Genomic DNA, 16249 nt, shown 5'->3' on the forward strand with positions numbered 1-16249 from the left:
AAAAAACATCTTTATGCATGCAATGCAGTTTTGACTTGACTAAAATCCGCCAAAAGGCTTCTTTGTCTACTTGATGTGAGTGTAATCGGCTTAGTGCATCGTTCACACCAATGCATCATTGGGAGGTGTTATTGTCTTACGCACCCCATTTCGTTTAGCCTGATAGCGACGCCTATTTTGTTATCATTTGTCTTTATACGACCTCAGGTGACTCATCACCAAAAGATGGCCTTCTAAGTCATTATAAATTTTTGCTTTCTGCTACCATGTGCATTCTACAACCACATACTCACCGTATCCTCTGCAAATGCTATTTGACGCATTCCACGAGACGGAGCTTCAACAATTTGGAACTCACTGAACCCCATGTCAGCTCGTGATGTGGACAAGCTGCAGGCACCTTCAACAGGTTAGTTTCACCAATATCTCACAAAATGAGGATTCAAGAAAACTGGAATTTCAAATGATAGAAGCTATAATAAGAAGCGTCGCACCGTGCCGCACCGACAAATTGACGCGTATCTGTCTCCTGACCCCTCCCCCTTTCCCCCAACCAAAAAAAACACGAATCTAAACATTCTCATGTACTTTGCAAGCTTGTTCAAGTTATTCAAGACAATTACTGCCATCCCCATAAAATTTTGCGCAAACTTTTTTGGTCAGCTCATAGGTTAATCAAGTGTTCACATTCACTGCGCATCGCCTAATAACCACAAATGTCTGCATCACAAGGAATAAGATTAATTGCCTTTCAGGAATTTCACTTTCTTTAACGCAGAGGAAAGCAATAAATCCTACCAATTTGGACATCTTCCGGGGCCTCTGACTTGGCACATGCTCCCGCCCCGCTGAAGATACCCTCGACAATTAGCTTCAATGCAGCCCGCGATAACACGTAGCCAGCTCCACCGGAAGGGAAAAAGTTTTTCCTGGAATGCTACAACACAGACAAGGAGGCGAATTACGTGGGGGATTACAAATTCCATTCCAAATTCCTTGACACTCCAACCTCCTTCCAGACCTCGAAAGTCAATGTTATAAAGGCCGAAAATATGGGTAGCTAAGTCCTTCAATATCATTCTCACCATTCCCCAAGAAACGTATAATCAACCCGAAGAAATAAAATGACGTACGTCCTACTCAGAATGATCAATGTAAACATTGTGTTTAGTAGGAAAAAGTGTCTTTCTTGTCTTAGATTGTATACCTTTTGAGTTATAAACAATTTTGACGATTCAAGTTGGAAAGCCTGTTTTCGGAAGGGGCAGTGTAACACGTCAGGCATTCCGCCTCAGCTAAAAAGATAATTTAGGAGGAAAGAAGATCTACTGCGACCGAAGCGTCAATTAATCCTTGAATAATCCATTTCGGAAAATACTGGAAACTCTTTACAGTGTTTTTCTCTTCTGATAACCAGTCCAACTACCTTTTAGCCTAAACTGGGAAAACTACCAGCAAAAATTATTGCACAACAATATCAAAAATGTCGTGCCCCTTTCATCTTTCTGATCTTACTTGAGAGTAAACAACTTGTAGTACAACGGCACCAACAGTAGGGACATAGAGCACTCCACCATTGTCATCGACCTTGATAACTAAATCGTCTGCCAATAGTAAAAGGAGAAAATACAGTTTTTTATTGTTAAGGGGATAGGTAGCAGCTAAAATGTGATTAACTCCAAATATAGGGATGGTCAGATGTCACTCACGCCCATATTTTTTTGGGCTAAGGGCGACACGTGAGACAGCTTCACACCTCTCGTGATACTCCACATCCGTATGACTCCTTCACCATTCCTTTTCGTATTTAGTCATATGAACCACTATCGGTGTTGTTTTGATTGTCCGTTTAACTCCCTGGTCTGGTTTTGCGGTCGCTTAAGCCCCTACCCCCTTTGTACCTTGGCTGGGCGGGATGACCTCCGGGCCATAGCGGTAGCATCCTCCAGCCCCTTTTGTACGCCGGCAATACTACAGCACTCGTCTTCAAGGAGGATTCTTGGCGATGCAGTATCCATAGTTAAAACGTCTATAAGTGGAGGTGGTGTAGGTATTTTGAATAGCATTTTGCTGCAGGGAAGCGGGATGTCTGAGGATATCGCAATCATTGAAGACAACCGTGAACACTTTCGATTAGCGCTAAATCAAATAAGTGGTGTTTGTTTTTCTTTCGTGGGTGGTAACGTGATGGAAGGACTCAGTGCTATAGCCGCCGAACAGGCAAGATGAAACCACTTGTTTATTTGAGCGAAGTGTTAGCACAGCCAACATCATAAACGATGCACTGAAAAAAAGGCGAGCTTCCAGATGACCAATAAAGTAAACATACCGACAATACACACCAAATTGAATACAGAAATATGACGAAGAGAATTCACATAAACTTGTAGAAAATGAGCAACAATCCAAGAAAAAAAAACAAGACGATGGAATTTGGACCCATCTTGAGCCTATCCCGTGTATACGCAATGTCAGTATATCCTCATGCTGGAAGATTGGTAGCTTTACTCGACGCCTCGTGTTGCATCTTACTTAGGTGGTTAGAGATCTTCGCCTTTCATTGCAGACGCGAAGGGAAAGTGAAATCTTTGTATTACTCTAGAAGTGTTTCGTGTTTTGTGGAAAAAATGGAAAAAAAAGCAGAGAAGATATCAGTGCCCAGTCAGTCGTGTGCCGTTTTAGCACTGGGTGTTTCAGCTATGGACGTAGAGGTCATACGTCTGCAAAATATCTTTTTTCGAGAGTAAAGTGGTGTGTGCCTCAGAAGAATGGGCTGACGTAGGTAGTGGGTGGTTGGCTCGCTTGCAAAACGCGCGCTGCAGCATAAACAACTTTTATCATCACACGGCCACTAGTTAGTCAATCAGTCAGTCTGCATATAAGTTAATTCCAACTACGCAGCCTTGTAATGTGAAGTAAAGAGGGCAGGAACATCCACTCGACCATCTTACAAAATCACTTCTTGACCTCTACGTCTTTATGCGTGGCTAGAAGTTGCCGCCACCTTTCCTGCCCATTTGTAAACGAATTGATGCATCTTTTGCATCAATGCATCACTGGAAGCTGTTCTTGCCACGACCACCTTACATCATTCTACTTACTAGCGACGCTTAAGTTGTAATCAGTAGTAAATGCGACTTTCAGTGATCATTCAGCAGAAGTCCATCTTATAAGGCTTTTTAGATGCATGCATTCTACTACCACGTACCTTCTGCCATCACACATATACTGTATCTTCTGCAAATGCCATCGAACACAATTCTTGAGGAGGAGTTTCTGTAGTTTGGGGGCTCAATTAGAAATTAATGCCAATTCGTGAAGCAGAAAGACTGCACCCACATTAAACGGGCCATTTCAAACGATATCATATAAATTGAGAGTTTAAGTAGTAGAGGCCGCAATGAGAACCGCACCGTGTTCTGCCGACATTATGACGCAAATCTAAAACGTATGCATCTTTACACTTGCATGAATAATGCAGGACGCTATAAGTTACACGAGATTCTTGCAACGAGTTTAATTGAAAATCAGCTAAACAAACTTATGCATCACTCCTTCGCACTTTTATTTATCGCCTTTTAAATACTGAGAAATTTCGCGCAAATACAATCCTCAAAGAATGCCTCAGTTTGAAACGCGAGAAACTTGTATCCCATGATCCTCCCCTTCTCGACTGCTTTGCCAACGTCTAAGGCCTGACATTGATCACCGCACTTAGAACAACAATGGCAACAAAAATTTTACGACTCGAAAAACCGTCACCTAATGATAAAAGTCCACTAAACAATCAAACTCGTGACAGCTCGGTTGGTGCAAGGTTTACCAATGATTGCACAACTTCAAAGGCTAGGTCATTGCGGATTTACCTTGATGTAGCAGCTGACGGTTTTATGAGTCCAAATCTGAATTATGAGTCTTTTCAGAATGTGCTCAACAACTTTGAGGAATCAGCAGTGCCGGTAGGCACGGACAAGTAGACCTTTTCATTCAAGGAGTTAAGGCTTATAACAAACGATCTTATAAGAGGCGGGCACCGTAAAAATGCCACAAATTTCATCGTACATCATGTGTCAGTAGATATGGCATTCGCTCAATGCACTAAAGAACCAAAAGAAGATGTCGTTTTCCTGTGGCCGTGGGTAGGGGGGAAGGCTATTGTCGCACCTACGCAGCCAGGGGTCAAGGATTTCAAGGTCCACTTGAAGTGTGTCCACACCGGGCGTAACTATGGCAATGTTAGAGAGTACTACGTGTAGCCAGGTTTGGCATGCAATAATGAGTGTACTTATCCACTCCTTAAAATGCTCCATACAATACCGAAGTACAGGCGACAGTGACACAATTAGCGCTTGAATCGTCTGTATGTGTTGACAGCGGCACCGACGGGGGAGATGGTAGACTACTCGCCTCGTCTACTTGCAAGTTCATCAATAGCTCGAGCATGGCTTTGCACGGAAAATATCCACAGCCTTCATTCATTGGAGAGCGAAACCCCACAATGAGTTTGAAGTGTAGGCGTGTACAAGGTACTCAACAATCCAGCTGCCCACAGGAGAAGAAAATTCGTGCGCCATTAAACAAAAGAAGCTTCTTAATAGAAGTGAGAGATATTGTGATGTCATACCTAGCCTTAATTCAAGAAAATACCGGGAAGTATTTGGCATCTTCTAGTCCTAGATCATTTGAGCTTCACCGAAATGGTTTGATACCTGTGAAATCTCTTCAATATAAACTTCATGCAAGTGTCATATTTTACACCACTGTCGCACCTGACGATGAGAGCAATCATCACTTGCCATGCAGTGACGTGTGTGGTGACTTAGGTGAACTTGTCTTGGTGAAATATGGTGGGCCTTCTGGATTTTCCCTCTTCGATTGTAGCAAACACCGTGAAGTGGAAACGCCAGTTCACTTACGAAAAAGTCCACGATATCAACCTTCAAAACGAGCACTTTAAAATACATGGATATAAGTGAAGGAGACAAGCTAAGAAGATACAGCATTGTTTTAGCATTTGCCCTCACATATTTATCGCCCGTACGAAGCGTTACGGAGGGTTAGGGTGGTCTTTGACAGCACCATCTCATATTCCATGGGAAGAAAACCACACACTCATGCACAGAACTGGTCTATATGATGCGCTCTAAGCGAGGAACAAAAAAGCAACAAGCTAATGGTCGTACTAGACACCCTAAAAGATGTCACAACTAGCCATTGTTTCAAAACCAGACTACACTAAGCAGCTTGAAATCAGAGGATCAGAAATGTAAGCGCCCACTTAAGCTCTCATAGGAGGGAAATCGGAATGCCTACGTTGAATCGTCTGCCCATTAGGATGGGTATGTCGGGATCCTGGTTGGAGAGGAGGAATCGTAGATTTTCCACAATCACATAGGTGTCGTCGTCCGCCTTCATAAAGAAGTCATAGTCGTTAAGATTGTTGCGGTAGATGTAGAGCATAGCCTGGCGTATCTTCTCCCATAGCACATTTCGGCCCTCCTTATCTACCGCTTCTAAAGGACAATACAGGCAGTAAGTAATCACTAAAAACTGGAGGGCGTGTTAGAGGCTAGTCTGTGATATCCCAACTGAGAAAGCACATTCCGGACTATCGGGTGTGACGCCTTATGCCAATTTCGTGGAAAAACGACAGAAATGGAGAGCACTCACTGATGGATGGCAAATAAATATCCTCTTCGGAACTGACAAACATGTAGCCATTGAATCGTCTGGCCCAGGTCATTTTCACGTGGATAGCTTTGATCATCCTAACAGGCGGAGTTGTCAAGATGATAGCGAATACACGAACCCGCCTCGCCAGGTAATCTGCCAGAGTTGGACTGCCTACATGGCGGTACAGTCGACAGCTGTCATATTAGATATGATCTTCGGTAGTTTGTGCCACTAAGTCATCTACACAACACATAGATAGCATTTGGCCATTTTGAAGTGCAATGCAGTGTGAGCCGTAAGCATGTGATTGTGCGTGTGCCAAACTATCCACAAAATAGACGGGTTAGATTAATGCCTTACTTGAAGTTGCAGACTGATTGACAATAATCACATATGATAAATCTGTAGGTGGAGACAAGGCAAGAGGCCAATAATAACACCTTTGCATCCTCTACCAGAGGTTGGAAATAATCTACTTATTTCGGAATTCAGTAGCACTCAATTGGCTACACACCCAATCCTGTGGTGATCCCATTCTCAATGCGCTCACACATGAACAACTGTAGTATGCAAAGAGAGATACCGAAGGCGAAAACTCCAGTCAGCATGCCAGCGAGAAATAATTGCGATTTGCGCCGACACTTTCCTGATTGATTTAATTTATCCATCCTTCTCTCCTTCTCTGAAACACTAGGAAACAGGAGTTAAGTTAATCTGAAATGAGTGCGTGGCGTTGAACCATAAAGTACACTCATATAATCTAAAAAAAACTAAATTGCAAAACTATGGCCTATTTTCTCTCTCATTCATGTCCTAGACGCCTCTCTATTCATTACTATCTAATAGCACTTGAAATTAATTGAAAGGTTCGTCCTGTGGTGACAGAGAGACCAACCAACTTCAGAGGCCACAACGAGCCATGGTTGCCACGTTGACGATCAAGTGAAACTATGAAGTTGGAAATGATGCTTGGGCCTCTACCAAAGTACATTCCAACTAGCAGGTCCACTTGAGATAGGAGACATAGTGGAAGGAGAGGGCCAAAACTACCATTTGTGAAACAAAAATTATTTGAAAAGTGTTTACAGTCAATTTCCACGGGATTTAGGGTAGAGATTATGCAGCATTAAGGGAGATGAAACGCTAGACTAAGGGGCCAGCGGAGTCATGGCACACAGTACCACTCCGTGGCGAAACTACTTGATGCTACTTACTTTAAGTAAAAGAACGAACAAGACTAACAAAACACAATTTGTATTTCAATTCATGTACAATTTTAAATGAGCCGGAAGTTCTAAAAATTGCCGAAGTATTGCAGAAAAAGGTGGATTATATAAAAAGGCTGAAAGAAACAAGTATACAATGGATAAGGCATGAAGAAGCACTAGGCAGCCCCAGGAATGGAAATGAGCTTCAGCGTTGTATAGCGCTTTGAAGAAGCCTCACTTTTTCATAGTTCTCGGGCTCGTGAATGATGCCGTAGGGGTAAAGGTGGTATACCATATACTCCATCATGTAGAGATGGGCACCTCTGAGATCAGAGAAAGCCACAGATTGGTCACTGCAGCAGGTAAGAGCCTAAATTTGAAGGGAGCAGGGATAGGAATTCTTCACTTGAAAACCATGACAAAAATACGAGTGCGCAAAGTTTGATGCCTACTTTGGTCATTTGATCAGACCCAAATACTGTCGGGTCGGGATTTATGGTCTCCAGAAACTTCTTCAAAATGTCCCAGGGTGTGAGTGGATGAAAGAGATCAGATTTGTCTTGATCTACAGCGTGGATCAATTTCACGCCCACCGCAATGGCACATTTGCCTAGGCGAGAAAAAAGGCAAGCGAAGTAGTCATCCAAAGTTCAAATAAAAACGAGATTTTTGGTTTTACGAGTACAAAACGGAGATATCACGGAGCTGCCACAGACAGTAATGGGTAGCAAGCCTGACCAACTACTAATAATACTAGCTAGCCCACATTTCTTTTATCAGCTTGGTTCAGACGCTGTTAAGCAAGACGGAAAATGAAGGTGGCGGTGCGTACACACAAAGGCATTTAGTGAGGGTTAATTCGGACGAAAGGACAAGAATTGAACCTGCCAAGGCCTACATAAGATGTTGGGAATCTAAGCCACTGTAAGACCTTAGAATGCTTGGAATGCAGACGGTCGGACGTATAGCGCCAATGACGACCCCGATCTTGGTGGTAGTTCTCAGCTTACAATAAATCCGGAACGTAGATCCAATGATTGATAGTCGTTAAGCAACTACACCAGAAGATGGACCTTTCAATCAGGAAAATTTGCAACTCAGGGGCGTACCGAGACAGATCAGCATTTCAGAACTGGGAACAGAGGCGAAGGCTGCTCTAGGATGGTTTAACCCCGCTAATCTCTCACATTAGACGTGGAGAAACCCACTACTAACACTAATAAATGCATGATGAGGGAAAGGGCAGTCTCAGCATTAAGTCAAGGACTTTGGACAAATCTCTACGAACCAAAATTGACGTCCGCAGCTGCGTCACTTTCGCTACAGGCCTCGACGTTGGTTTTGATGCCCACCGCAAGTCTCTCCAAGGCTGCACGAGACATTACGTAGCCGGACTCGTCCGACAGAAACTGAATGGTGCCTTGTGTTGCCTGAAGGTGGAAAAAAAGAAATCTACCTCACGCAATTCCACAATAGATGCTTGCGATAATTTTACATCTGGATAAGTAATTATTCATTTGAAATGCAGTCATCCTAAACAAGTGATCACAAATGATTTGATAAATTAAGACGAGATTTTGGTTTAAAGTTTCACCAACTTAAAAAGGGCAGTCTATTTAGTGGAAACGGGGGATGGAATAAACCAGCCTACCGCCATCGAACGACCAATCAAAAGGGGCTCTTTGAAGTCTATTTCGCGGAGGAGAGCACGCAAATTCTCCACCACAACGTAATTGGTGTCGTGAGCTTTCATGAAGAAGGTAAAGTTCTGACGGAAGTTGTCGTAAATATGAGCAATGGCCGAACGGGTGAAGGCCCATCCCTTTTTATTTGGTAGGGCTAAAATTGAAAAATTACCAGCAAAAATGAAATCAGTCTATGCCACAGAGCGATTAGACAGACACGGAATCAACGCAGTTCCAGTTAGGTCAACATGATCTGCCAAAATCATCTTAATTTGTGGACATATATTGTAAACTTTCTTATGTGAAGTAAAATATGACGATACTACCGATGTATTCTCTGGCCTGCTACGCTCCTAATCAAAAAAACAGATCGAAATTATCTTTGGCCTAGAGCTTCTTCACGAGTTCAAAGAAATATTCCCAACTGATTGACTATGCCCGAATTTAGGGTGGGATTTCGTGTTTCACGACTCCTGAAAACACCACACTCTCTGTAAGTTTAACGAATGCCGGCAAATTGCCTCATGTCCTAAAAATGTATCACAAAAATAAGTTTGATTGGCAGTGACTTACAGCTAGAAAATCGACTCTACCATGGTACAATTAATTACTCACAATTACCCACCAAATGCAGGGAGATTTGTGTCGTTATTATCACTGAAGAAGAGATACCCGTCGAAGCGTTGCGCCCAAGTTGACTTAATGTGAGCAGCTCGAGTTTCATTCTCTGTCGCTGAGGTAAATATAAAGGCGAACACCGGCCGCACTTTCGCCAATTCATCCACGAGTAGAGTCTCACCTTTTGAAGAAGATTATGACAGAATTGGCGCTGATATTTTGCATAGGTGCCTTACCAGGTAACAAACCGGTTGCAGGTCCGGTTTTACATGACCAAATCGTGTGTCACTTGGCGGGCGAAAAGTAAATGTAACAACACTTCAACCCCATTTTGAGTCACCAGTAAATGAATCAAAGCAAATAGCCCTAAAAAGTTTACCCATATTGGCAGGTTTTAGCAGTGATGAGTTAAAAGATAAAAATTTAAAACATGAAATATGTAGTAGCTATTAGAAAAGTGGAGAATGTCTAGTTTGATTATATTTCTCACAGACAGGGTTAGAAATAAATGAAAAATTTGAGTAAGGAACGTACCTTCATGATGTCCACCATGTTCGGAAAAGTGTTGAACATCGAGAACACCTTCTTTTGGTGCACGTATAAGTGGATGAAGTTGAATCTGACCAAGGTAAGAGCTTGTAGACGAGGTTAGAAGCCATGAACCAATCAGTCCACATAGGAATCCAAGTCCGACAAATTTAACCACGGATGGGCCAAAAACTACCATCTATAGTGAAACCAAACAACTAATTACGCGGGAGACTAATACGGGAATCAAGACAGGAAGGCGAGATAAGTTGGTTAATGAAGTCTGCAATCTGTGCCGAGGCTAAGCATACCGCCACCAAGAGACACTTTGTTAGATTGCCCATGGTGGTATACCGGAAGAAAACCGAGGCGCTTTACAGGGTCCAAAAGTAGGTAAAACAAGAGTAGAGAAAAGTAAATACAAAACCGTATAACTTCTTGACAACGCGATGCCTGAATGACTAAGCCTATGATTCAGTGTGTCGTTAATGTGAAAAATGTTCCAAATATGTTACTTTAATTACTACTCCAACTTATACTTCACAAAGTCTTGAGATGACGGCTCTATTTTCCTCAAAACGGAGCATAAGTAGGGTAAAAATTACGAAAATTTACTAATTCACAACTCAAATCGTCTTATAAATAAGATCTCTCAAGGCACTAAATTTGTCATGGTGTCCCAAACACAAACGACTGTTATTATGTCACTGTTTCATACACGCATTTGACGGTAAAGCAGTCTACCGTGTGAAGATAGGTATTTCTTCAAAAGCTGCTCATTTTTAAAGGCTGAAATATCAGCAGAATAATTTCATAGGGTGATTGTATGACTCGAAAACCAAATGCGTATAAGTACTGTTCCCAAGAGCAGACATAACTATTGGGTGCAAATTAAAGTGCCAAAATGCATATGTGCATAATTATGTATTTAAGGTGCCACATAATGATTGAATGCGGATAGCTTTTGGTAATTAATTCTGACAGCGAGATATGTCAAGTGATGAAGGCGATAAGTTAAAAGACACAATTAAACAACCTATCGCAAGACTTTAAAAAACGAGAGCAGAAAGTTATCTAGTAAATCATTATTCTTTAAATTGATTAAAAATTTGACTAGGTAGGTGCTGACGCAAATAAGAAAGCAAACATAACATCAGAAGGGACTTCACATCCAGGAATGACCAAGCCAGTTACATTACCATCGACTCGGTATATTTAGAGTCGGGTGTATCATTAAAAATTCAAACACTAGAATCACCCTCTGTATGGACCACCAAGATGCGAAGCGACCCAAGCACTTTTAAACAGCCCACGCTGACCTTTAAGGTAGGTCAATAGGCAGTTTTTGCTTAAACAAACAAAAAATGTGCAAAAATATTTTAAACAATAATTAAAAGAATTTAAACTGTGTGAATGCATTATACTAATAGTAGACGGGTGGAAACACGTTATGGGCTATCCGAACTAAATACCGACCAGGGAAATTTATTAAGTTGTCTAATCAAACGAGCTGTAATGTAAGTGCTGTTGCAGGACGTGTACCACATATGACATTATTTATTTTTTTTACCTCTCAAGTTTGTTTTACATTGTACAAATGCTCCAGCTACTTTGATTGCGTACCCCAGTTGACGCCACTATCCGTGGACGATGTTTGATCTGCCAAATCGTTGAGTTTCATTTAACTCAATGCATTACATTTAACTACTTCATTAAAACATAACCTAAGACTTTGCGTCACATAGTTGCACAGTTTTGTAACTTATTTTGTACTGTGTTTCCTCAAACAATAAATCCTGCAAAATATTTCCCTCGAATTTCTGTATTAATTTGACAGATGCAAAAGATTCGCATTTGAATCAAGTAATCCTAAGGAAGCCGTCACATTGCTGAACTTTTTAGAATTTTTTTCTGGTTGTGCTGCGTAAATTCACGTGTTGTGACGAGCTAACTACGCCTCCAAATTTCCTCTGACTTCATAACTTGGATAGTCGCCGCAATTGCCTTTTTCCTCCATTTTATTTTAAGCTCTGCTACTTTGACTTAGAAAAATGCTAGCTAGATGTGCTCTTCGAAGCATTTTTAATTGTACTTTGAACCCAGTTTTCTCAGGAGTTCTTTGTAGCATCCCGAGACTCCCTGAAGACGAAAGAATATACAATACTCGGGCAGAATATATATATATTCAGCACGGAGGTGTCTGGGCTACTGGCATGGCACAAAAGGCCAGCCCATCCAGCGATGTATAAGGGGGCTAATTCAAAGTACAAAAGTGGCGCCTCACCAATACCGAGGGATAAACCACTATCGTATTACGTAGCTTCCCTCCTCTTTTGAGCGTCGTCTCCGGCGCTCCCGCAGGTCAACCTCCCACGTCAGCCATTACAACGTAGTCGGTGCTGCAAAGAAACACCCACGAGCCGACTGTGCTAGTCACCAAATTAGCGCGCAACTGAGGGTGAACTTGACCTCAACGTCACTGATCCCTCTTGGCGGCTTGACTGGATCTGGAGTTGCGTTTGGTTTAGGGATTTGGTTGAGGACGGAGAATTGCGCCGGCCATCATGCGTGTCCATAGATGGGTGTAGGAACACTGGCCTAAAAGTAGATTTGAGTAAGGAAGGAAAAGATATAAAACAGGTTCATGGGGAACGGTAGGGAAAATCCGCACCGAAACTTCCGGATGGTTCACGGCCAGTGTCGCTTCAGTTGTTAATAGCTTTTCTGCAGAACACGGGACTGGGAGAGATGCCGAAGGTAGACGTCAACATCAACCTTTCTGTTAGGGGCCATCACCATTCTCCCATTCGTAGCATATGTACTTCTTCCGCTCCACTAAGGCTTATCACGCAGAAGTGGAAAATCAGGATACGTGTCTTTCAAGATCGGGTTCGCTTTCCGCTGCCACCAATGTAGCGTCCCGAGACTCCCTGAAGACGAAAGAAGACACAATACTCGGGCAGGATATGCATTCAGCGCAGAGAAGGTGCCTGGGCTATTTGCATGGCCCAAAAGGCCAACCCACCCAGCGAGGTAAAAGGGAGCTAATTCAAAGTACAAGAGTGGCGCCTCACCAATACCGAGGGATAAACCACTATCGCATTACATCTTTATTTATTGTTCTAAAGTAAAAGAAAACGCAGCGAAAATTGTAAACCTGGATGCTTTGGATTTAGAGGGGGAGTAGGGTTGAGTTTATATAACCTCTTAACCTGAAATTCTTACAGTGGTCTCAACTTTCACTTTTGGGATTCTTCCATAACCCAGGCTTCCTTTAAAGAACCTTGAAAATACAATCTTGTCTCAAAGCCTATTACTCCACTTTATTTTCTTTTTGCGTTGACTCTTCTGTAGCCCTACTTAATTAAGAAGCACATTCAGCCCTCAAAACACAAACAAAATCGAATGAGAATCTAATTGTCATTTCTGCAAAATTTTTCAGATAGTCATTGCAGTTGAAATGGGTAGATGAGCATCTGAGGCGGAACTTCCGACGAGGTGACGTTCCACGGAAACAATCAATGTCACGATAGGTGCATGTGCTGAAGCCTGCTTCTCCAATCACAAGTCGACTCACTGTTATGCTATGCTTGTCTCGCTTTCTCTTGCACAGAGCCACAGAGCCTCCTACCCTTTGCCATGACAGTTTGTTTCACTACACTCCTGGTGCTCTGCCTCGGATTGCATACCACCTTATCTCTGGAGATCTTGGTATGTTCTACAGAGCATTACTCTGGTAATAAGTTTATCCCTACTTCGGCAAAAGATATTAAAAGCAAGGGTAGTAAAAAGCTCATGAAATTTGATTTGGTACTTATAGGAAGGTTTTTTTAAGTACTCACAAGAGGTAGCAAAATCCATTTGCTTTATAATGTTGCACACCATTGGATCCCTCGGTAGATCTCACTCACCCACTCGTTTTTCGTGCATAAATGAGAATAATAGAATAGAGCTTTAAAGTTTTTTTCCCCAAAACTTACATTCTTATGTTCAACGGGAAGAAGGAGCCCTTTCTATAATGAAGTGGCTCGACTTCCTCTTGTCTATTTACATTACGATTCATGGAGTCACTTTTCGAGGATGAAGGAATTTGTATGTGTTTTTCTTTTGAGAGAAACGCAGCTGTTGGTACAATTGAACTGTACTACTGGAATCCGGAAAACCTACTTGAAAATGGACAATTTTGTGACTTCATTATTTTTGAGAGAATGTGCGATGTCTTCTTTGAAATTTGCGTTGGGATCCGTGCGGGGTGAGTGGTGTGGAACAGATGGTGTGACTTTAAATGCTTAAATAATTTTACTTTCCTTCTCTTTTTTATCCCGCCTCATACATCCACAGTGATTGCGGCATTTTGAAAGTTCGAACGAAAACATTCATGGAGCGATTCAAGGTTAACTTAACTGGCAATTTAGCAATACCCCTGGTTATTAAACACGCTGTACCGGTAAGTAATAACCACCTAAAACCAGCTGCCAATACATCATGCCTTGTGCTTGAAGAAATCATAAGTCTTCTAGTTAAACACTGGTTGCTGCTTGACCACTAAGCAACATGCATTCCACGTCAATCTTCTAAGCACTAATGGAAGAGAAGTAGAATTTATTGAGAGAATCCTCTACATAATCATTTAGTCTTTCTAATTTTAGGAATCACTGAGCATTGAAGTTGCTGTCTATGATTTTGACAAATTCAGTGGCGCCGATTTGATTGGGAGATACGAGCTGGAAGTACTGGGAAGCACGAAGGATTACTTTTCTACACTGTCGGGCGACACCAAAAATGATTCAAAGCCCGGACTGAGGTATTTGTTCAACTGTTGGGATATTTGTGATCACCAACAAACAGGAGATTATTTTAAGGGAAATTTTGCTAATCTAGAGTCGACATGAGATTGCAACTTAATTGCTCGGAGAACTTCTACGGTTCTCGTTGTGAAACGTACTGCAAATCCGATGGGCTGTCATATTACTGCTCACCCAGTGGAGAACGTATCTGTCTCAGGGGTTAGTTTACTTTCCGGAAGGAAACATTCGATACAAATGAAGGTTTAAAGAGCGTGGTCCTTTTTCAGGCTTTTTTGGGGAGTTCTGCAACGTAACCGATGTTTGTACGCGTGAGCCATGTGCCTACGGCGCTACATGCGTGCCGAAATCGCTCGGCCGAATCTGCGTTTGCAATGGCGGACACTGTGAGCCCATTTTTCTGTTGAAACTACCATGGTGGTAGAATTATTTAAAGCAGTTATGGTGCGGAGTCATAATTATGAACGCTCACCATCAACCATGCAAAAAAAATCGTATTTAGTCTATCTTCATCACCGCCAGATCCCGAATGCTATCCTTTAACCGATCCATGCCGTTTCTCACCCTGCCGTAACGGTGGTGTATGCGACAGGAGTCCGACAAATCCGCTCGGATTTGTGTGCACCTGTCCAAGGTACTACACCGGTGTCTACTGCGAGCAGCGTCTCTCCCTTTGTGCCCTCTTGGAGACCGATCAGAGGGCTGCACAACACATCGCCTCCAAGATGGTCCTTAAGGAAGAGGAGCAAAAAGGTGGTTTCGGCATGTCCACACCCGTTCCTAGTGTCTGTCTCAACGGAGGTGTATGTGTGGATCATCCCACAAAATTCACCTTCTTCTGTAGCTGTCCTGAAGGCTGGACCGGAAGCTGGTGTGAAACCAAGATTGCTGAGGCAAGTGCACAATCGAAGCTTTGGCAGGAATGGTTGGTCACGTAGAATACAACACCACCTGTTCATTTTAGCCCCAGAATGTGGGTCTAATCATTGGATTGACCTGTGTCATATTCTGCGTCACTATAATGGTTGGATTCATAATTTACTTTTGCAAACGAAGGAAATGGAAGCGGTACGTCTAAAATTACTTAAACTGCTAACTGGAATTATGTACTTAGAGGTTAAGTGGTGAAATTCGAAGAAAATAAGAAAACCATTAGATCCTACCAGTAATTCGGCATGACTTGTAGACGTGTAATCGCCCTTCATGATCAAAACGCCCTTGTCTACGAGACCCCATTGCGATCCACACATCTAAGTGTTGGTCATGCAAGCAACGAGAGTTGCGGCACCACCGCAAAGTTATCAACACCTGGATCTTCATATGAACCTATCATGCCGTGCCTAGGGGACAGTCTCAACATTCATCGTCCACAGACAGATGTAGAAGACAACGAGGAAAAGCCACCTCTACCATTGCGTACACCTCTGCTTGTAAAAGACCGCCTCACCTAATCCCTATAGCTCTGCTTATGGAAAAATCTAAAGAAGAAAATAAACTTGGTGATTGAGTCGTGCAACACATTTCCTGGTAGTTTATTTGAAATTAGAGGTATTTAATGAGTAAAGAAATTCTTTGCTTACAACTTTTTGAAATTTAACAAGCTAGAGGGACTTTTAGTTAGGTAAAAGAAGGCTTTTAAAATATGGAGAGAAGGGGATCGCCCTAAAGGCAAGGCACTGATGTGAGACAACCGGTGACTTATACATGGAAATCCTCAAAGGTAAAACGTATT

The 16249-nt window shown here is 42.3% G+C and overlaps 4 protein-coding genes across 4 annotated transcripts in view; 2 read left to right on the forward strand and 2 right to left on the reverse strand. All coding sequences in view use genetic code 11, as the record gives it.

The window, feature by feature from the left end:
• EGR_04991 (hypothetical protein) overlaps positions 1 to 3250 on the reverse strand; it is a gene marked incomplete at both ends in the record, with an annotated part of 3514 nt that extends 264 nt beyond the window's left edge. The window contains 4 exons of the mRNA XM_024494240.1: positions 1141 to 1207; positions 1516 to 1604; positions 2330 to 2450; positions 3224 to 3250. Of these exons, the coding sequence (XP_024351334.1) occupies positions 1141 to 1207; positions 1516 to 1604; positions 2330 to 2450; positions 3224 to 3250 (304 nt within the window). The remainder of the gene's footprint in view (positions 1 to 1140; positions 1208 to 1515; positions 1605 to 2329; positions 2451 to 3223) is intronic.
• Positions 3251 to 4079: 829 nt separating this feature from the next.
• On the forward strand, positions 4080 to 4957 carry EGR_04992 (hypothetical protein; the record flags this gene model as incomplete). The annotated part of the gene is made up of 2 exons (XM_024494241.1): positions 4080 to 4235; positions 4328 to 4957. The coding sequence occupies 2 exons, from the start codon at positions 4080 to 4082 to the stop codon at positions 4955 to 4957; spliced, it is 786 nt and encodes a 261-aa protein (XP_024351335.1).
• Positions 4958 to 5286: 329 nt separating this feature from the next.
• On the reverse strand, positions 5287 to 9911 carry EGR_04993 (Glycoprotein-N-acetylgalactosamine 3-beta-galactosyltransferase; the record flags this gene model as incomplete). Its single annotated transcript, XM_024494242.1, has 9 exons — positions 5287 to 5513; positions 5671 to 5844; positions 6188 to 6233; positions 7120 to 7251; positions 7334 to 7491; positions 8170 to 8311; positions 8533 to 8720; positions 9192 to 9365; positions 9719 to 9911. The coding sequence occupies 9 exons, from the start codon at positions 9909 to 9911 to the stop codon at positions 5287 to 5289; spliced, it is 1434 nt and encodes a 477-aa protein (XP_024351336.1).
• A 1079-nt stretch (positions 9912 to 10990) lies between these two features.
• EGR_04994 (Neurogenic locus notch protein) lies at positions 10991 to 15968 on the forward strand (the record flags this gene model as incomplete). The annotated part of the gene is made up of 9 exons (XM_024494243.1): positions 10991 to 11038; positions 12033 to 12170; positions 12526 to 12745; positions 13326 to 13423; positions 14362 to 14516; positions 14594 to 14718; positions 14787 to 14903; positions 15040 to 15451; positions 15704 to 15968. The coding sequence occupies 9 exons, from the start codon at positions 10991 to 10993 to the stop codon at positions 15966 to 15968; spliced, it is 1578 nt and encodes a 525-aa protein (XP_024351337.1).
• Between the last annotated feature and the right edge of the window lie 281 nt (positions 15969 to 16249).

The sequence above is a fragment of the Echinococcus granulosus genome (assembly GCF_000524195.1).
Source record: "Echinococcus granulosus chromosome Unknown EG_S00034, whole genome shotgun sequence".
In the NCBI taxonomy this organism is placed as follows: domain Eukaryota; kingdom Metazoa; phylum Platyhelminthes; class Cestoda; order Cyclophyllidea; family Taeniidae; genus Echinococcus; species Echinococcus granulosus.